Raw genomic sequence first — 22,613 nt, forward strand, 5'->3', positions numbered from 1 at the left:
ACTTTCAGGCATATAATGGGGACCACATTAAGTAAATTCCAAGATGCACTCCATATAGTAAAAATCTGCAGGAAGGATAAAGCATGATACTGCTGTATACTTCAGATTGCCAGAAGTTCGGTTACTACATATAAAAATAGATAAAGATATACAGATACATATAAATTATGTATAAATTATATATATTAATTTTATATATGCATCCATAACAAAAAAAATTGTACTTCAAATGTTCATGACCAAACTGGAAGTACTTAAGATTTCCAGAACTACCAACACTTGTAAGTACACAGTCCTTACAGATTCACAGGAAGTCTCCAGTTCTAGAGAGAATTTTAAGTACAAATGTAACCACAGAGTTTTATTTTGTCACAAAGTTTCAAATCTTTGGTCCCAGATGAAAGCTATTAATTTTTTAAATTATTTTGGAATGAGTAAGTGTTTACATTAAAACTCTTTCTCTTGTCATCATAAAACAATTATTTGTAACATCAGTCTGAGATATGGGTCCTTCAAAAAGCATGGAAGAAGATATGGAAACGGGCAGGGTGTATGTAAACTATCTCAGGTGATTATAATACATACTCATTGGTCTAAAAAGATCACAGTTTACATACACTTGAAGAAAGTTAACCGATTGCAAAAATAAGGGACAGGGATCCTCTGAAACAGTGATCTGAAAGCTAAATTGCAGACAACAAAGGAATTATTTCTATTTTCTAAAATCACTACTTCCTTCTAGAAAACTGCCAAGTTCCAAGAGGAGAAAAAGAAAGCAGGCTGGTAAGGATATATGAGATAACTACTGCGTAATACAGCACCATTCTTTTTAGAAATGGAGTTCAGACTTTGATGGAGTAAAGCATACCTCATCAATCGTTAGAGTGACCTGAAGGGTTTCCGAGTACTCTGCGTTCATTCACCTGCCCAGACGACACGTCCCTCACAGTGTCTGAATCTCTTGATTCACATTCATGAAGGACACAAAACTTACCACTAATCACAACCATGAGTCCACCAGTTACATACACATCAAGCAGACTTACAGAAACCTCAGATGCAAATTTAAAAAATATATTCTTTTCATCATTCAAGAGCAGTCAACAAACAAAACTATAATAAGTAACTGTAAATTAAGGAATAGCTCTCACCAGAGGCTCATAATAAATGTGACTGTGGGTTATAAACAGTTAATGAGTATTATCTGCATATAAAGGACACTGCATTTAGCAGATATGATACAGGCAATGACAGAATAGGCTTTGCTTCTCAATCCTTTGTTTCTTTTTTAAATTGTGGCTTAGATTATTCGTTTTCAGGTGTGCCACCAGAGATCCCGACTGTGAGCGGGAATAAAAGAATCCAGTCCCACTGGAAGAAAGATGAAATTTCTTGCCTCTTTTTCAAGACAGAGTAACTCACATAATCTATTCATAGGGTTTCTGCAGGATTTATGATAACGGTGTCTATTTTAAAAGCGGTTCGGGCAGACAGAAAGAGATGAAGAAAACAATTAAGAGTCTACTGGGCTGAGATGAGACTCGAGCAGGACTGGAAAAGGAAAGCCACTGCCCTGCTGGGTGAGGGGAAATAATCTTACTTTGGACTCCGCTAATTTCATCATCTTCACAGGTAACCTCCTAACAAGACCTGCCAGTTCATACAGAAGTTCAGGAATTTGTAGACCTGGACGCGAGGGGTAATGCTTTTCATTACAAGTCACAGTTTAGCGCACATGGGAATTGGATACCTCAAAGTGCAGAGCAGAACCTCCGCATCTCTCAGTGAAAATCTTGGGTGCAGGCCTGTATGAACCCCAAGCTTTGACATGGACCTGGCAATCATATGTAGAGTTTCCCCTGCACAGTTCCCATTCACCAGCACTGCTCCCTCACCTGCATCTGAGCCCAAGAGATTTAGAATTAGTCACTCCGTTTTAAGAGTAAGCGTTTTGTGGTCAACAGAAAATGTTAAATACAAAAGTTTTAATACAGCATTAATAAATCACCCAGCTAGTTTAACCAGGGATTTTAGGAAACTAATGCAAACAGAGAGAGGCATCAGAGCATCAAAAAAATAGGTATTAGCAGATTTGCCTCGGAATAGCAGAAGGAAGAACCACCTGCTCTGTTGCTGACTGGTTGGCACAACCCCTTCTCAGGCCCACTATCATAAGGACACTCCAGCAGCGTGAGTGGCTTTGACTGTCATAGCTGGCCAGGGCTGCGCTGCTAAGAGAAAGGCAAAGCATGCACTTTAACAATGAAATACAGACATAAAGGGTGGTTCAAATAAGATCCGCATACCGCTAATGTGTATAAGTGTTCTTGAAGTTCAAACTACCTACAGGAGGTAATCTCAAAATTTTCTGAAAGTCTGCTGACAGAGCATTGTAATCTTCAGGAAGTTTCTCTCTTCAAAACCTTCAGCAATATTTTACCTAACAATGCAAATTAAAGTTATCTTAAATTGCATGCAAACTTTCTAAAATAAATAAATATCACATGTAGGCTTGAACACTGTGCGAAAAATTTAAGTACTGGTCTAAGTAGCTCTTGCTTATGAGTAATTAATGAAATATGATTAAAAAAATCTTAAACCTTCCCAAGTTGTTTCCATAAAAAAAGCACAGAGCACACTGCCAATTCTTCCAGACTATCTCCAATGAATCACTGCTTCTTAGGCCTCAAACTGATGCTGTCTCTTTTCCACTTGGCTCTGTCATCTCATTTGGAGGCTTTATCTCAACACCACACTTTATCACCACACTTCTTTGTCATGTAAGGTGTTGACTCATTTCCTACATTCAGATTTCAAAGTATAGTAACAGCATAGTTGGTCAAATCTATTAATGTGCTTTTGTTTCTCTGTCAAGTCTGTAACAACATTTTAAATACTGTTCACTTTTCTCAGATAGTAACAGGAACATTAAGATTTTGCAAATTTTACCCTTTGATATCTCCAAACTGCTGACGGAGTTTGAGAAAACTATTTCTCCTAAGCATGGGAGATCTTATTTTAACATATTATTTAAGCATGTTATTTAACAATACAAGCAGCTTAGGAAGCATCTTATTTCCATTTCAGTACAAATGGCAATGATGGATAAATTGTAGCTAATGTCGAAAAGAGACGTGTAAAGCCAACCAACTTTTGATTATACTGTATTACTAACTCTGGCAATTTCCTTGGCAATTATTTCAAGGACAAGGCTAAAATAATCTTTAATCTTTTCTTATTATAAGCAAATATTTCCTTGACACATTATTGTTTTCAAAAGAATTCCTAAAAAATAAGGTCAAAGAAGGTAGAAAAAGCATGATTTATTTTTCAGAGCATTATGCATGCAATAACATGTTTTTAGAAAAGTAATAAGGGGAGATTACTGAATATATACTATAATTTTCATAGTTCATAGGAAAAATAAACCCAGCTAGCCATGCTTCACTGTTTCTACAGGAACAACGGCTCCTGTCTTCAGCTAAGTCGCTCCAAAAATGAGATATGATAAGCAGATCTTTGAGAACCCACTGATCAACCAGGGCTTAAAGCTGTATTTCTAACATAAAAGACACAGCATTTCAAGGTAATTTGGCATAAAAGCAGAAAAGTTTTCATCCTCTAACAGCCTTCCCAGACTTACGGACTGTTTTCCGGTTCAATCTGCAATACAACTGAAAACTGAAAAATACCACTGGAAACAATATGAGGAAAGATGTCAAAGGCATATATAGATGTTTCTCCCTTTTTCATTTCACCCATTCTTCCCTCCTTCAGCTCCTCACTCATTTGCAAGAACCAGTTCTCTTTCCTACCCAAGACTTGATTAACATATAACTAAACCATCTGATGACAACCATTTATCATATAGGAAACTACAGTTTTATGTGGAGTTTAGAGTTAATGCTATGCATCTCAACTGGATTACGAATTACCTCCTTTGGCAGAGATGGAAGAATTCAGTTATTCTACAGTATTAGATTTTAAGAAAGGGTAGCTTTCCAGTTTTTCATATACCTAGGTAGGACTGCTTCAGGTCCTACTATTTTTCAGACTAGTCATATTTGCGAACTAAAATATTATGTGACCATTAGTCAAAAAAAACCAAACCCACGCACTATTTGTGCTCACATAGATGCCGCTTTGCAATTCAGTAACCAGAAAAAAAGCTTTACTGTAAATTCCTTAGATCTACAATTCATTTTAGAAGTAGTGGAGCTCTAAGCTTTTCAATGCGCCTGATATTCCAGCAAAGAAAAAGTCTGAGTGAGAGCACACGAAAAAAGCAACTTTCAAATCTACAGGAATATATAGTCGGTGTTGGAAGCACTGTCTAAATACACACCCCAAGGGAAGACAGCTCTCTGCTGTGACTGCCCATAGAACTGGCAACTTCGTGACTAATTAGACAGAAATGGCACTTGTATATATTGCACCGTATCTACTGTGAGGTAGGAAACCAAACACTCCTGAGTTTGAGCAGAAATGTACTACTGGGGTATCCTGAAAGACGAAAGATTCAGTAGATCCCTCTGGCTAACACAAGGTATCTGTCTTTACTCCTGGAGCGCTGCCAAGGACCAGGAGCAGCCCAGCTCCACGCTGGAGAGAAATCGCATCAGCTTGCTGCACATAACCAAACAGCACCTACTTTTTCCTGAAAGCACTTGCATTTTGAAGCAGAAGATGACTTTGCTTTACAGAGGACCAAACTGTTCCCTTGTGTTAGGCATTCATTCCCAAGCAAAAAGATTCAGCAAAAATGCAATATTTAAAATGCCAAAGTCACTTCAGATTTACTTTTCTGTAAAACGAACTAAAGTCAATTCAGCAGCAATGTTTATGGTGCATTTACATATATTCATAAACATGAATTTTGTAAGTGACTTAAAACATCTTATTTCTAAAAATACCCCCATGTTTTAAGACCTTTTTAAAAAAAACCACAAGCCAATGGACTACTCCATTCAAAAAATAATTAAAAAACCACCCTAAAACAATTCCACTCCAACTAAATAGGCCTGTAAGAAAAAGTTGTGAAAATACTGCATTTATCTTCAAAAACTATTTTTGACAGTTTTTGCATTAGCTATATTAAATACATGCATTGGAACCCTTGTGCCATTGCAGATACTTCGTACATCTGGGCTTACCATCACCAGAAGACATCTGTGATAGCACATAATAAACCTTGCATCTCACCACAATGTTCAAAATTATTATTCTAAGACAATGCTGCACACAAGAACCAGCAACCACAGAGAATTTTCTGGGAGAAGCAGAAGACAAAATAAAACAAAACACTTGATCCTCATTCAATCCTAACTGTTTACAACTGTGTCATTTTTTTCTTGGGATTCCTGCTATACCCCACCCAAAAGAGCAGCAAATACAGGCATGGAGGTTCTCTGCAAGCTCTAAGGCTTTGAGAGGTTCAGCTCATGCAAAGCACACCCTGATTAGCACAAAACTGCATGACAGAGATCACCAGAGAGCAATCACCAGTCATGAAGATACTTGGCCAAAAAGAAGACCTAAACACACAGTTAGGTTTAAGCCCTTCTGCACATTCCCAGTGCCATGCTCTATGACGGAGGAGTCTCCAACTGCGTATTTAGCAAACCCGCAAAGATTATATGCTTTACCTCCATCAGTTTGCCTAAGTGCTGAAAACACCCTCACACCTCCACCTGCCTGAGCAACCAAGCCCTTGCCTCCTCCTCCTCCCTCGCAGCGGCAGCGCGGAGGCAGCCCTGGCACCTGCAGAAATCCCACACGGCCAAGGGATGCACGAGTCCTGTCACACCCTTTGAATGCCCCACTATGAAGGGACACATCTAACGCTGCCAAACTTGAGTGCAGGCTATGGTAGTCCCTGAGCAGCTGGAAAGCCCCATTTCTCCTCTCCCTGACAGACCCAGAGGAGAAGCACGCAGCCAGGAGGTACACACGAGACCGCAGCAATGAGAATGCCCAAGGAGATGGTCCAAGAGCTGTCACCAGCGGGGATGCCACCTCCCACCTCAAGGCTCGCATCTCCCCCGTCCTCTTGCAGGAGGCCACATACATCCTCTCAAACACCTCGCAACACCCACCCATCATCTTAAGCAAGCTCAAAAGCAGTGCTGGCAATCAGCTCAGCAGCCATCAGATATGAGCCTCATCTTCAAAATGTCCACTGCTGCTTGGAAAAGGATGCGTTGACTTCAGCCACGTGCAAAGTAACATCAAACATGTATGCCCATTCAAGGCTACAAAGAGGGCTCCTATCCTTCATTTTTTAATAAAGTTTTATATTTAGTTGTTCCCCGTGTAATTTTCTCACACCCTGCTACAAGAAGAGCAAACAGACGTGTAAGAAGAGCTTTATGATGTTTTGCCTGTTTGTTGTGGTTAGAGGGTGTGTGGTTATTTTTAAACACATGGCAGCACTGTGATTTCTATTCTTAGAAACCATTTGAGGCAAAAAAAAGGCCCATCGAAGTCCGCAAATGAACTTCCCTTCCGCTGGGTTTTTCTCAGCCATCTCCTCTCCAGTCATGCGTGCCAAAATCTCATGCTTTATAGGGGCATCTGTTCTATTCTCTCCAGGCCAAAAAAGGAGACTTTTCAAGCCCTTACTACAGCTGAGAAAATCTATAGCTCAATGAGCCTAATGCGATTTTCCCATGTTTACAGACCCTAAAGCACAGCTCCACAACTGCCACCAGAAGGGAAAGTCCCTTCCTCCTTCCTCCACCCTTTCTTCTTCCAGCCACACACCAGCAGTCCGGGCCCCCTGTCCTCCTCCCACTCCCCACCTAACTGCTTTTTACCGCGTGACTGAGGAACTGAGGTACCAACCATGAATGAAACTCTGCATCAACAGCTGAACTGACACATTCTTATGAATCCCAACCAAGTGCTTCACCCACTCTTCCGCTTTGAACTTGGTATATTTCATACGAGAAGAAAAACATTAACAAAAATATAGTTGCTTTCCCACACTAGTACTACTCCTAGGGACGTTCTCTGATTTTGTAACATAACAAATACAGCCTCACTGGATTTGACTAAAAACTGATTAACATTGCTTGTCTCATAAACAAACGGCATGTCTCAATCAGAGGCACACAAAGAACGTAAGAATATATTAATTTGCAAATGAGGGGGTTTTTTTGCAATTATTCATTTAGATTTTCTGGCTAGCCACAATCTCGTTCGCACGTAGTCTTCAAGAAGCAGGAGCAGTCCTAGCAAAGGAAGCATAAGCAGGTTTTCAGCATAAGATTGTCAGCACTGGGCATTAAGACCAAAGCTATTATCTGTGCCCACTCCACAGCAGTTCCTCTGCAGCTCAGCCTGTAAATGCGTTGCCTCACTGGCAGGCTGCGTGTAGGAGCTGAACACATAAGCTCTTCCCCTCACGAAAAGGAAAACAAGTCAAAGCTGAGCTCTGTATCGGGGTGTGGGGGGTGGCAATTAAAGAGGAGGAATACATTTCTGACACAGCTCAGTTCTCCCGTAAGCTCAAGTTTAAGAGGCATGCTTATGAGCAAAACTAAGTCAATATTTTCAAATAATTTTTTAGTGCAAATCTTAGTTCTACCATTCATAAAATTCAATAGGTAATTACACAGCTAGGCAAACGTCCTTAGAGGAAAGCAGAATAATGAATTCCCTACATAATTATTTATAGCTGGTTTCTTGAGTGAACACAGTGTAACAGGCATCAAGCCAATATTTAAAGTCAAAAAAACAGATTTGTAAAAATCTTAAATATTTCAGTAAGTCCATAGTCTACCAGTCTATTTCACAATCTAATCTGCCTTTAAAATACACAAAAATCCCAACAACTCCGTCTGCCTCTGTGATTAATCATTAGGATTTAAAATAAAATCTCAGCAAAGACAGGTCCAGAAGCACAACAACAAAATATGTAATGCTATCAGAACATGCAATTTGCTTAAAATAATGTTGCTGGGAAGTACCATAGTGTTGCCTGCAAAACATTTTGTCTGATCCGTATTTTGAAAAAACCCTTGGGAGCAAAATCATTACTATGCATCAGTCAAAATGGCAGCAAGTAGAGATCAGACCCAATTCAGTCTTTCATAGCTATCCCTAAGAACAAGCTGCTTATCACGCCAAAACTGAAAAAGGATGATGAAAACTATATAACACAATGTTCTTTAGCTCCCTGAAGACAACTGATTAAAGTCAGTTAGGAGCTGATTGGTGTGCAGTGATGCTTCTGCTCTCCAAATACACTGCTTAATTGCCAATACAACTTCACAACACAGCAGAGGGGGAAAAAAATTCTTCCCTATCCTGCTACTGAAAAGTCAAGCAGTTGCTGCTGGCAAGTGATAGGAAGGCCAAGATGTCGATTTTTTAAGCTCACCAATAATATTCTGGAGACAAAACTAAACACATTTTTTTGGTAACCAACAAATAGAACATGGTCCTAAACTCTCATAGGTTTTACAGTGTCACAAGTAAAAAGAAACAGAAATAAAAATCTGTATTAACAGATAAAATTCAGAGCACACAGGAGGTTTAACAGGATTGAAAAGAACATTTTTTAAATTTGTGTTTTATATATATGTATAAATGCTCTTGCTTTGGTTTAATGCTTCTTTCATATGCATTAGAAACAATACCAGATAGATTGTTCTGCTCTGTTGCAGCACTCTGAAAAACAGATTGAAATGGAAAAGATCATTGCACACAGGGCTGTGCAGAGTGCATTTCATTTTCTTCATACAACATCAGGAATTTTCAAGCATTTTTAATAAAATGTTTCTTTGTTCTCTCTCATTCAAATAAAACTAACTTGGCATTATTTTTACTACTGTAGCATTTGATACGCATTGCAAGAAACTTGCCAGGTACATACTGGAGCCAGAGGTGCACATGTCCTTAAGGAAACAGTAAAATGCAGACACAATAAAGCTTTGTCAATGTAAGCAGTAGATACTAACTCCCTCCCTCCTGCAGCAGCTTTAACTTGAATGGTCAGTGGCTCTGTGGATTAAAATGACTAAATCCTATATGCTTGCTCTTGCACAGTACCTTCCACAGGCATAACATTTCTTTAGGACTAGACACATTTGTCTTCTTTTATCCAGCACCAATATATATCTCTGTTAGGAAATGCCCACTTTCCATCAACACTTACGACAAGAACCTGCATGCCTCTCACAGCTCTCGCAGTTTAAGGACAGGCCAGCTAAATACGATGTAAAAGCACCTTCCAAATAGTCTTTCCTCTTTATGAAGAATGCAGGCAGACCTTAGCAATAATTGTTCGGGACAACCCCAGGATTCCTTCTTGAGTGCAGAAAGAGTAATCGTAGAGATGCATATAAAAGTTGCAGAACAAGTTAAGTAGTGAATGTGAAAGGAGACAAAAAGTGATGGGGAAAAGGGGAAGTGGGAGAAAAAAAAAGGTAACAGTAGGCATCATAAGCATGGCTAAAACAGAGAGTGAGTATCCCACATCTAGATCAAAACCACTACCAAAAAAAACCCACAAACCCCTCCTCAGGCAAAAAATTACTTCCTGGTTTTAAGATAGCACTACAATAAAATAACTAAAAAAAAAAAAGCCAGAAAATAAATATGTCACTGATTTTACTGAGTTTGGATTCATTTGTCCACTCTGCTTTTCTGCAGCTGTCACCTATCTGAGGAGAAACACTAAATTCTTGGGAGTCAGTTTTTCTCCTGCAAGTAAATGGTTATGGCAAAACAATTATGTTCATTTACACTGTGCAAAATATCCTCCAAGAAAGACAGTGACAAGCAATATGCAATACCCAGGTAGCTTCTGAGAAGGGCACGGCAGCTGAGCTGGCAGAAAGCAACTACACCCATTCAGTTTAATATCTGGGACACTGGGCACCCTGGTCATGCTGGTGGCAATTCTTAGTGCAGAAGAAAACCAAGCTTCCGGGGAGGAGAACCAGAGCAGGAAAGCCTGTTGAAGACACAGTCCAAGCTCCGAAATAAACCTCTTGGCAGCAACTGTGAAGAGACGCTTTTCTCATACATCTGCTGCAACTCGAACAGCTCTGCCTGTACGTTACTTACTAGGAATGTTTTGTGATGATTTCTTTTTTTAAATTTAGACAATGTTACATAACATATTTATCCATTAACATCCCTTCATTATCTTCAGTGACAATACCATTTCAAAACTGAGTTTTGCTTCGGCAGTCTCTCACATCTCTGGTTTTCCACAGAAGCCTATTTTACCTTTCAGTCATTTGCATTCTATCACTTGCTTAACTACTAAATTTGAAGTTATTTCAGGGAAATACATAAATCTTTTCTGTAAAATCTACACTTGAGGTAGTCACACTCTATGCTTCCTTTACAGCCCTGGGAAAGATATAGACACATTTAGAGTACAGTTCACCAACCCTGTTTTATGTTCTGTTTTGCAGATTTGATAAATCATGCCCCACAGTTTATAGAGCCAACCAGATCTACACTGACTGCAGAAATCCACCTCTAACATCTACATGTAGTTTGATGATCCACCTCCTTGTGCTACATCCTCTTGGCCTTGCTCGCCCTCATGACAGCAAGAAGAGGTATTTGAGACCAACATCAGACTCCATTTAGGTAAACAAGAAAGGCCAAGAACCATGTGCAGCCAGTGTAAAATAAACACTCATACTCTGCTAAAAATGTTCTAGGCTGAATTCAACATGCACGAGGAGCTAAGGAAAACAGCAACACAGATTTCCTTACAAAGATTCCATGGAACTGGGAGATCCTGTTGCTGCTCCCAAACACTACTTGGACTCCTTTTTCAGAGTATTTTTAAACAGGACAAAGAGTCTCAAATAAGTAATTTACTGATAAAGGGTTTTCACCTTCATATTGTTTAGTGCCACTGTAGAACTCCCTTGATCAATTAACATTTCAGGCCCATGTCCAACAGACACTGAAATGTAATAGGGGCCTGACGATCAAATGCACAGCCTATCACAAAATCTGCTGACATGATCACAGTAGGACAAAGTAGAAGAATTTTGCAAACAGAAGATGTGTACTGATACAACCAATGTAACAGCAGTGCAGCCATTAAATGTTTTGAGATGGAACAGCGTGCAAGACAAGCTGGTAGAGAAGGTCTGGTGTCTGCTTGTGGCAAAACCAAAACCTCTGCAATAAAACCTCCTGAATTCCAGAAGCCTTCCAACAAAGTCAACATTTGCAAAATCATGGCTTAAATCAGCAGGGCATGAAGAACTGTATTTCAGACTCCGCACAGGCAGAGACACTGTGATGCCCTGAGTACCCTTCATGCTCTACAAGTTGTTGTCAACCATAAGGCACATCAAAACGCACCCTCATGCCACAAAAGTACAGCTTCAGTAGCACCGTTTTGCAGCCAAAGAGCACACTGGGCTCTGGATACCCTTCCCTGCTTTTCCTGTCACTTCTCTTGGCCACATCGCGCTGCCCTCCAAGCATCACACAGGTCTGGGATCCCCACGAGGCTTCACTTGGGTCTCTCCCTTTGAAGGAGACACACACACAGGCACAGGTCATGGGAGCCTACAGCACCACTTCATCCTCTACAGGCCTTTCAGCATCAGTGCTAAGGGGACAAACACTGCCAGGGATTTCCCCTCCAACCCATGCCTTAAAATAACACTGGGATGTGGGAGGAAAGGATCTTGGTTAACACAGCCTCACGCAGCAGTATTTTAAGCAGGAAAACCCTGAGGACTGGTAGGGTTTTGATGCTTTTTCCCAAATGTTGCCACTTTAGGGACTCCCATCAGACACTGCCTCCTCCTCCAGCTTTAATCACCTGATGGCATTAGAGTAACAAAAATAATGAAAACTACTATACATGGAAATGAATGAGAAATGAAAAAGTATTTTCCTGCCAAGATCAAAACAATAGCAACTAAATATTTCTCACTGTGCCGGCAGAGACTTCTGCTATTTCTCAGGCTCCAGTATCACTCATTGATTTGACAATTTAGCGAAAAAAAACCCTCGAACATTAACATCAGCAATTCATCCAGTTTTTTAAAAGCTGAAAACAACACACCTGGCGTACAAAACTGTTAGAGGTAGTGTCAGAAGATGTACTCCCATCTGATCCTTTAAATCGGTTTTTTCTTCTTGCCCCTTTACCGTAAGACTGTAAGGAAAAAAAAAAAAAGAAAAAAAAAGATTAGAGGAATAACATTAGTTTGTGTTGCACAGAAAGCTTTTAGTACAAGCATCACCAGTGTCTCCTAGGCCAACTGGGATTCAGATGATCAGTTTCATGCCAATTAATAAGCCATATATTCAATAAGCAACTGATGGGACAATATGAGCAAGCGCTCACCAACACACCCAGGCTTGGCCAACAGAGTACGGAATGGTTTGGGTTTTTTTGGTTTTTTTTTCCACACTCAGTTTTGGAGAAGCATTTATAGACTTGTACAGCCATAGTAGTATTCATCCAAGTAAAAATTATTAAAAAGTACAGTTTGGTTTGCAGCTAGTTATAAAAAAGCTAGAAAAGGAGATAGTGGACCAGTCTCCACTGCATCACAGCTACGAGCCGTCAGCTGAGGGAACATGAAACAGCAAGGAGTGACCAACAAGTTGTTGGTTCAGATACAGCCTTACAACCAAGGAAGAAGAATTTATAATATTTATGTATTTTTTTAAAGCTCAAGTAAAAGCAGTATAACAATAAAAAAAAAAGGATAAACATGTAACTGAAAAAGGGATAACATACAACTAAAAAGCAAGGCTTCATTTTTATCTATTAGGAAATCAAAAGGACACCAAGAGAAAGCAGTGGCTGGCTGAAGCAAAAATTACCGAACTATGGTTTAGAAACACAGCAAATGGCTCAAACCCACTGCCCCAAAGCTACTTGTTTTGTGCCACAAATATGGACCGTCAATAAATATCATAAAACAAATTTCAAAAAACATGAAAGAGTTTAAAGAACACTATTAGCAACCAGTTATTTTTGTGGTGACTGTAAACCATGCCATGACATCTTCTCAGAACCTTCCCAGGGCATCCCTCCTGGGTACAGCAAAATCTCACAGATTTGTTCTGCGCACCTAAATTGAGACAGCCCTTTCTATCTAGTCACATCGTTTAAATTCATCTAAACTTACATCAAAATTATGACTTGACTACTTCAAACATTACTTTCCTCGAGGTTGATAAATGCAATATTTTTTTGCTCACTCATCATGCTGCTGTAAATGTCATTTTACTAATCCATCCCTCTGGATCCTGTCTCCTGTCTTTAGATACCTCCCAGAGTTCCCTGCAATAAACAGGGTCTTTGTCATCACTGTCAAGGCCTGCCTTGGCCTGTGCCCAATCTTAGCTCTCATCTTGCATTCAGCAATAAACTTTCAAGTTCCACAATAACTCAGGGAGGGGAAAAAAACCAACCTCACAAAACCAAACATCAGCCTCCATCACCTACATGCTAAATTTTCAGACAGTATTTTCATATCCTCCCCCATACTATCTCGCAATCCTTCTCCCACAAATAAAAATTCCTTTACAGAAACCTCATTTTTATTGTAAAATATACAACAACAAAAAGCCCCTTGATAACAAGGTACTAGTGCGCTGGTATCTCGAGATATCACACTAATAAATTACATTATTTATCCACTATTATTTCCTAGGATTCCAAGTCCATGTATCCGCATCGAGCTGTTGGCTTTGGCCATAAGCCACTGCTGGCCCCAGGTCTAGGCACGATGAGAAATTCATGACCAGCTTGTTGGAGCACATGGCCGCGCACGTGTTACAATGCAACACTCCTGACAGCCCAGTCCTGATGCAGCAAACCCTGGATAAAACTCTGCCTGGGTGCACAACGCGTGTCCTTCCCCGGTCTTGGGCAATCTTCAGAGCACCATGCTGAGCTCTGGGCCCCAGTCCCATCGGTTCTCATAGCAGGGAGCCTCACAGGCACACTGAAAACCTCATACTGGTACATTTTTAAGATGATGACTTCAGAATCCGAGCTCTAGCTCTTAGCAGTAACACATGAAGGTATGATGAAATATTTTGCAAGCTAAGAGTAACTGAGGAGGATGACAGCCACTACTAACTTCAGGTCATTTGTCAAGTGGACGATTCCAGGTAAGCTGCCACCATGAGATGCAAGAGAATGACCTCAGGCTGTATCTGGATGATAAGTGTTGATTCTGGGCAAGTTCAGAGCAGTGCCTGAAATCTAGTATTATACCAAGCTTTTAGAAAGAATGACTCAAGTTACAATAGATCTGTCAGCCTGCTGCTGATTCTCAGCAAAAATGATTTAGTATCTGTTATGTCACTGAACTAACAATGACTTAGGAGACAAGCAATGATTTTCCCCCAAAATACAGATTTATGGGAAATATATTTTGCCAAACTCATACAATTTTTATAAAACCATAAATAAACCATGCAAGAAGTTTCTGAAAGGCACATGAATCGATAGTACACACATTGGTTAAGGCAGAACTATATAAAAATCAGCATGCTACACATTATTGGGAAGAAAATAGGGCTTTCTGATAAGTCTAGAACTGTAACCCAGTAGATCACAACATGTAAAATTAAAATGGAATGAGGAATGACTTTACATGGTTGCATTTCTGTAAGAACTCTTTTATAATAGAAAGGTCTTTATAGATCTGTAATAATAAAAAGTAGCTTGTAACTACTGCTACCAGTAGTTATCCACCAACATTCTGACTCTGTTTTCCTCAATTTCTGTGGAAAAATATGGAAAGATACTTACAAAAAATAAGGAATTCTTAACAGTCACACCACTGCACAAGAATATAAAGCATCTATATAATGCAATTTCATAAGTAATGTAATAGTGTAATCCCCAAGGAGACACTAGAAAAAATGTTCACATGTTCTCTTTCACAGTCACATTTTTTGTATTTGTACCTGGTCTCGACAATATTTATTTTGTTTACAGAATCATAGCATTCAGTTTTATAACACAAAAATTTACTACAAAGGCTAAAGAGGGACTAGACTAAAGAGTGTCTAGAGTGATGAGGATAAAACAAGCGCAGAATAAAAACACATTACAAATACAGATAAAACGCACACTTCTCTACCTGCACAACAACAACTAAAAGCATTAACTTTGGGCAACACCACACAGCAGATGCGGCTCAGACTGAAACTCACCTCGATTTTTCAGTGTTGGGGTTTTTTTGTGCACAGCAGCATGCACATTTTTGTTCTAGTCTGATATGAATGGAAACTAATCAGGAGCACAAGCTAAATACTAACTTTAGACACATAAAAAACAGTTGACATGGTGACAGGCCACGGCTACGCAGCGTAGGGAGTCGGTTTTACACCTGCTGCTGTGTACAGTCCGACTGTGAATCAGAGGAAAGGGGAGCAGTTTCAGCACATGGGAAAAGTGGGATTTGATGACTCTTCTCATTATTGTAAAGGATGCTAATCTGGGATTACATTCATCTTCCAGCCCTTCCAAGCTTATTCCCACAGTCAGAAATGCCTGAAACTTTCTTCTAAAAACGAGGTAAGTCTTCCATAAACAAACCAGATTTTAACAAATTTTTAAAAATTATTAACTGTCTCTGTCATGTGGAGAATCATGAATACTCGTTCTGTCATACGCATTGTTTTGCTTTTTTGACTGTATTTTTTCCATAAGATCTTAATGTGAGAACAAGACCTTTGTACAAAAAAAAAATAAATTTAAAAATCTACCAGTTACTTTCAATTCTGCGAAAAACCAAAAAAAGATAATTCTTTTTAACAATGAACCCAATATGTTACTGTGATTTTCATATTAAAATTAGCTGCCTTATCTGTGTTCTGTGCAGCAGTTGGCTGCAATTAAGTAGCTAAAAATAAAGAGCTGAATCATGATGTGCGGACATTGGCCAGTAAAAGCACCAACACGGGGCTGTTGTTCTTGAACTACACAGTAGCTGTACCGAACAGAACCACCATAAGGGACTAAATGTCTCTGCACCTCAGTACACGGTGCCCAGTGGTAAAATCTCAAAACCCAACACAACCGACTGCCTATGGCACACCATCATTGCCCCAGCTGATTTTAATACAGCCAACTCCAGCCCTGTGAACAAGCCTGTTTATACAAACAGTTCGCTGACAGGAACATTCTCACTGGATTTCAGCAGAACATCTTACACAAAGTTATGTGTACATGTAAGTGTTTACAAGATCAAAACTGTAGCTTGGTTTATTAGTTAGATGTGTGAAGTTATTTTTAAAAATTGGCTGAGTTGCTAGAGATGAGAAACACAACACACGCATTTACGTTCTACAGTTTCTTAAAATACCTGGCAGACAATATGAAACTTTTTTTAAAAAAAAAGACAAAACCAAACCAAACCTATCAAAGTAATCCTGTAAAAAACATTTCATCAACACATCAACAGTCTTAATAAAGCAAAGAAATACTGCTTCTCTGCTTCCCAACTCTGACGTCAAAGTACACTGTGCAACCTTTATCCAGCCCATGTAATCCAACATATGGAAAGCATATGAAGCATTACAGGCATGCTTAGCAGTTTCCTGATAATTAGGTTTCTTACACAATTACTTGTTATTGCAAAAGATGAGATCAATGTTGGTCAGTGAAACCCTTTAATTTTAATGAGGTTCTGCCTCAACACATGAAGAGCATGCATCCGTAACATTTAATCCTCTAACACACACAGCAAACAGAAGGCATGGTTTACCCCTGTAGGCAAAATACTATCACCTGGAAGAGGAAATACAAAACATTTAAAATTACCAACTAGCTACAGCTCATCTTCAGTGAGTCTTAAAATGCCCTTCACCAGTAACCACTCCAATAGTAATTTATATCAGCGCAGTGGTGAGGACTATACACATGGTGAGCCTGAACCTTCACTAATTATCATAGCACCAGTCATGGAGACTGATGGCAGGTGGCAAAAATAAACCCTTAAAAACTAGCTTGCTGGTCTCCTTCAAAGAACAAAGGAAAGACGCAGAAGACTTAGACAGCGGTCATTGATGTCAAGTCAGGTCTCGAAACAAAGATGCAAGAAAGGAACTGGAGAGAACAAAACCAGAAAATAAAAATTCAGAGCTGGAATGAAGCTTACACAATCTCTGATGAACAAATGACCAATTACAAGGATCAAAAGAATCAAAAGTAAAGAGTGACCCTCTGAAGGATTACAGAATCACTAGAAAAGTCAGAAATGAAAGAGTGTCCTGAGCATTTTTCCTTCCCATGCAAAAGCTTTGAAAGATATTTAAAAATGCCCATGTCCCAGAAGAAGAATAGCATGCAGGGACAGTGTAGAACATACGCATCCAGCTCCATCCACCTCTTAGAAGAACAAGCTATTGCCACTTTAATTAACTCCTTAGAACAAGCAACACAATGTTCCTGTAGGTCAGACCTCCTGAGCCCACTCCAGTCACCGGCTGGGCTTGCCAGCACTCAGAATCAATTCCCTTCAGCTACCCGGGGGTGTAGCCTCCAGCATCGGCTGTGTAACTGTAAACCCCCGTACCCAAACAACACAAACTGCATGTATGTGGATATAGAAGTTCAGCTACAGAAAGAGATGTGAGTATTTCTGATCTTTGCACCACAAACCACACTAATCTCATAAAGGAGGGGAGGTCAACCTTCTGACAGTACAGCCAAGGGCTGGAAGACGTACATAGACCTTGGTGAGGAGCTCCCTACCGCTCCCCAGCCCCATTCCATGATGAGAACAGGGGCAACAGGGCAATGTTGGACACAGCAATATATCCTGGCTTGCCTCCATCTCAGGGCTGGGGTTTCAGGTCACCCTACAAGGTCAACATCAGTGCAGTCCTGTGACAGGCACGCAGCCCTGTGACATACCTTCAGTGAAGACGCTGCCTGAGGAGCACACATTCATGTCCCCACAGCAGAGAAGAATCCCCAGGTTAGGTTATAAAGCCTGGTTTTCTTCAAACTATTTCTTTGCTTTCAGGACACGATTCAGAAAAGACAAGGCTTCCCTTCAGGAATCCTACCAAATTGAGGATCTCCATATACAGTCATCAAGTTCAAGCAAGCTACATTGATGAGTCTGTTAAGTCCATTCCACAGTCCTTTTATGAAATCCTCCACCTACACCAAACAAACAAACAAAAAACCCCACAGAAAAAACCCTCTACAAATACTTTATTTATCCAGACTTGCATACATAATCCAAAAATAAGTATTTGACAGATGCTTCTTTTTCCCCCATAAAAAAAGAAAACCATTTCTGCTGAGAAACCTGTAACAGGGTTAAATCTTTGTTGCTCTTTTCTGCTGGCCTGTGATAACACCTTGCCAATACTACAGCCAGAAGTAGCCTAATTCTCACCAGTTCCTTCACTTGTAAGCCATCTCCCAGTGCTCTCACCCTGGCCCCAGACCAGGTCACCTGGCAGTTTCCACCTGCCAGACAAGGCGTAGGGGACTTGGCCTGCTCTCCTCCCTCCCAGTGGCTTGGGAACCCACCTCGGTGCAAACCTGCTGCACATCTCCCCTTAACACCAGTGATGAAGACATCTGCTCCCAGCTCAGCAAAACAGGAGCACGCAACAGCGGAAGGCATTGAAGCTCATGCCCAACCCTGCTGTGCCTCCTGCAGCCTTTGGAGACTGGCAGCCAAGTTGTAGGCCACGTGCCTGCTCCTCCCCACCTGCTCTCCGTGGATTTCTGTATTTGCCTTACACAAGCAAACAGAGATCTGATGCTGTGACAGAAAGGTATCTGCAGGGAGCAACAGCCAGCTATGGGGAAGCTTCCCCCTGATAAGGGTCTGCTGCCTTGCTGACAGAGGCTAAGGCAGGCCCTGCGAGGAGGGAGGGCAATTTTGGTTGCTCTGTGTTATTTTGAAATTCTTCTATCCTGGCACAGGAAAGAACCAAGTAAAAGAAGCAGAAGAGAAGTAACTGAGACTCCAGAGAAGCCAGCCTTGGAAGAGTACAGGAACTTTTCATCCATAACAGTTTGAAATTGTAAGCCTAGAGACAAAAGAAGACAAAACCAGCAATCACCTCCAGAAGATGGTTACCAGATATGCAAATAAGTTAGGACTGAAACTTCTGAATTGTTTCAGAGGGATTTTAGGCTCTAGGAAAATGTGAAAAACAATTATGATAGCCCATAGATGCTGATGATGTGTTAATACCCAGGTGGCAAATAAATGTCTCTGGAAGAGATAAGCGTGCAATATCACCTAGTACTGAAAGAGTTCAGGACAACGCAAAATAAATCCAAGTAGCAGAGGAGAATCATCAGAAAAGTAACAGCTGACACCTGAAGAGCTTTCCTCAGTGAGAGACTATTAAAATTTATTTTGGCCAGTAAGGAGTAAGGTTACCACATCAGGAGAGAAAACACTACCTCTTGCTGAGGACCATGAGAAAGTCCAATGAATGGAGTTGGATTTCATCTCTTCATTTGTATATACTCTGCTGAGCTGCTGCCACACTGGATCTGGCTTATCTAGGGATGCTGCCAGAAGAGAGTAAAACCTTCCATGCATCTATAATGAACGGTTATTGTTATTATTTAAGTAAGGAAAGGGATATAAATTTCGTTTGTTTATGGCTTGCAAAGTATTTTTGCAAGTCAGTACTGGGAACGACGCTGCTGCAAAATGTTTCTTTGATGAATAGGTAAACACAGTATGAATTGCGGTAAATCAACTCGGCTGAAGAGAGCAGCAGAGGGCAGTGTGATTAACCTGCTGAGAATAAATCCCCAGCTATTCTTTCCATTCCCCATCACCAGAAAACAGGCAGTGAAGGGATGGTGCTGTGGAAATCCAGAAAGGACAACAGTCAGTGCTAAGGCCAAATAACTAAGCTGATATTCTGGAGTCACCACGTGCACGTTACTCTAAAATCCACATTAACATAATTGCAGTCAATCCAGAAGGAAAACTGAACAAGCCTGTCCCTAACCCCATGCCTGCAGTTTACCTCCAGCAACGCAATCTGGCCAGCTGGAGCCAAGCACTCCTGGGATGACGAAGCCTTTAGACTTGGAAGGGGGAAGCACATCCAACATTATCAGGGCACAGAGGAAATCTAAAGGCAAGTGAAAGAGCTGAAGAAAACAAACAAGAAGAGAACCGTTATAATTTAAAATGTGTCAGGTTTAGGACCTGCACTGAGAGATGACGCATAAGAAGGCAAGAAAAAGAACAGGAGGAAAATAATGAGGGATAGGGAAGAATTCATTCAGGGTAAGATACCTTCGTCCACGAGGTAGTCTGTCATTGCTTGATACAAGGTTTTGTTACATTTTCTTCAAAACATCTTGTATAATTCACTGATCTGATTTGCTACAACTGTTCCTATGACACAACACAGGCAGCCTTATGATGAGAAAATAGCAACAGATTCTGAATCTAATGGTTTCTGGTGACTGGGGGACTTGGAAGTAGAATCAGAAAAAAACTACATGGGAGCAAGGGAAAAGAGAAGAAAAGAGTTACCATGAAAGGCATTAATATGCTATGTTATAATACCAACAAAACAGCACAGCATCTGGGTTAATTCAAATTATTAACTTTATTATGCTACTAATTCAACTTCCTAGAATTAAGGGGTTCTTGAAATAAAGAATTAAAAAGAAGACTGGAGTTGATTTTTGATAAAACAGATACTGATCATCAAACACTGATGCATTTGAACAGAGTTTGCTTGTTTTACGATTTCAGAAGATCAGATGCTGATCTTAGTAAAAAAGGGCCACACCTAGTACTATCACTTTGCACTGACATATACCTGGACGTTTGAGTAACTCCACAGTGTAGCTGTTAGCATGTGCATTCATTTGGGTAAAACTGGACACCTGAAACTATACCGCAACCCCACCTGGACTGGGATCACAGTGAGTACCTAGAACTATGTTTTTAGAGTAATACGGACCTAAAAGCCACAGAATTTTAGGTAGTACAGAATAACACATTAATACCTTGTCCCCATTGCAAATAACTTCCCAGGGAGAGTAGAACTGTCATGATCAACACCTAGGGATTTTATTTTTGTTAGGAAAATGCATTGTGAAAATTGGAAATAGATTTTACACAGAGGCTACCTAGGAATGTTTCATATATTTTACTACCTTTTAAGAGTAACTACTTCTAGAGTGTTAACGACATTCACTCTGCCAAGTGATGACAAGTCTGGTCAGAATGGATGGACAGGCACAATCCCAAGGTATCGACCGTGATGTACAGCCAGGTTAAAAGAAATCCTCGGCTTTGCAAAAGTAAAATTCTTGGATGAGAGAAATTTTGAGGCTTGTTACAAAGCCTACAAAGGCTCTCCAATTATATTTCGCTAAATCATAATTCCCAGAAGTAGCACCTCAGAGAGAATACTTTTAGAAGTAATATCACACGTCGTTGGGTTTTTTTCCTGACACATTACTTGGCATGAAATGTTTCTAGGACTAATAACTCAAGTACCTTAGTGAAAAAGATAGCAGTGGGCATAACTGGAGTACCCGTAGGAAATCTACTTGATGATTCACATGTTCTCATTAAGCCTCTCCTCACTGTGAGCATGTTCTAAAGCAGCACGATCTTACAATATTGATTTTTTTGGAAGTCACATTAATGGAGCAAAAATTCAAATCAGAAAAAATGTCTCTCAATGCCGTGCATGCTAACGAATTAACTAGCATTAATTATTCAGCCAAAGGGCTCTTTTGATTCCACAGTGTTATCTCCTCTACACCAAAGGTTTATGTTTGGCTAGAATATGTACATATGGAGAAGATACGATTCTTGTTTTGCCTAATGGCTTTGGTTCCGAAAACTGAAAAACATTCCCTGAACTAAAAAGCTGCATTTTATCTGTCTTAAAAACTGGGTATTTTGGGCTGCAAAACCAGTTCTGTGGAACAGAATATAAGTACTTCAACTGAAACATAAATAACGTGGGTGTTAGCAAACTATCCTTCCTCTCTAAACAGAGGTTCTTTATGCCCAGTTAAAAGGAGGCGTGAAAATCAATTTTATGATCAGTATTTGACATTTGCCCACAGCAGAGAGGCACCGTATGATTTGACAGTTTCCGATTCTGTGCTTAGGGCTGAAAAGATATAAAAAGGGGAGGATTTGTAGGTCAGAAATTAGTTCCCTTGCCACTGCTTCTGGAGAAGCTGGCAACGCATATGGCCCTACTGAAATGTCTGTTCTGCACTTGGAGGCTGCAATCAGATTCACATCCAAAGAGACACTTTTTTTTTTTTTTTTAGCTTAACTTAGTCTCTGTTTCAGTGCCTGGATTTTGTTCTGCTGTCACTGGTTCCCAGTAAGTAAAGATCAATTAGTGAGTCTTTTGACAGACTGACAGCATTTTCCTCTGGCAATCAAGTGCTTCCGTGATGAAACTGGACCACCTCCTCAAAGAAAATAAAGCACTGGAGATTAGCTTTGGCAGCAGAAATAAAAACTGCTACTCCAAAAGGAAGAAAACTCTGTCCTAACAAGAACAAGTGTGTTTGTAATTTAAAACTCACGTAGATTTTACCACCCTTTTACTGGGTTCAAAAATAGCACCATAAGTCTTTGTAGCCAACTATTGCAAAC

The 22,613-nt window shown here is 40.1% G+C and overlaps 1 protein-coding gene across 10 annotated transcripts in view; it reads right to left on the reverse strand.

The window, feature by feature from the left end:
• CACNB2 (calcium voltage-gated channel auxiliary subunit beta 2) overlaps positions 1–22,613 on the reverse strand; it is a 261,929-nt gene that overhangs the window by 238,448 nt on the left and 868 nt on the right. For all 10 annotated transcript variants that reach the window (XR_005103594.1, XM_037382938.1, XM_037382936.1 and 7 more), the window contains exon 2: positions 12,059–12,151. Coding sequence is in view for 9 of the 10 variants with exons in the window: in XM_037382938.1 (XP_037238835.1) it covers positions 12,059–12,151 (93 nt within the window). In the remaining variant the exon portion in view is untranslated. The remainder of the gene's footprint in view (positions 1–12,058; positions 12,152–22,613) is intronic.

This window comes from Falco rusticolus, chromosome 4, assembly GCF_015220075.1.
Source record: "Falco rusticolus isolate bFalRus1 chromosome 4, bFalRus1.pri, whole genome shotgun sequence".
NCBI lineage: Eukaryota > Metazoa > Chordata > Aves > Falconiformes > Falconidae > Falco > Falco rusticolus.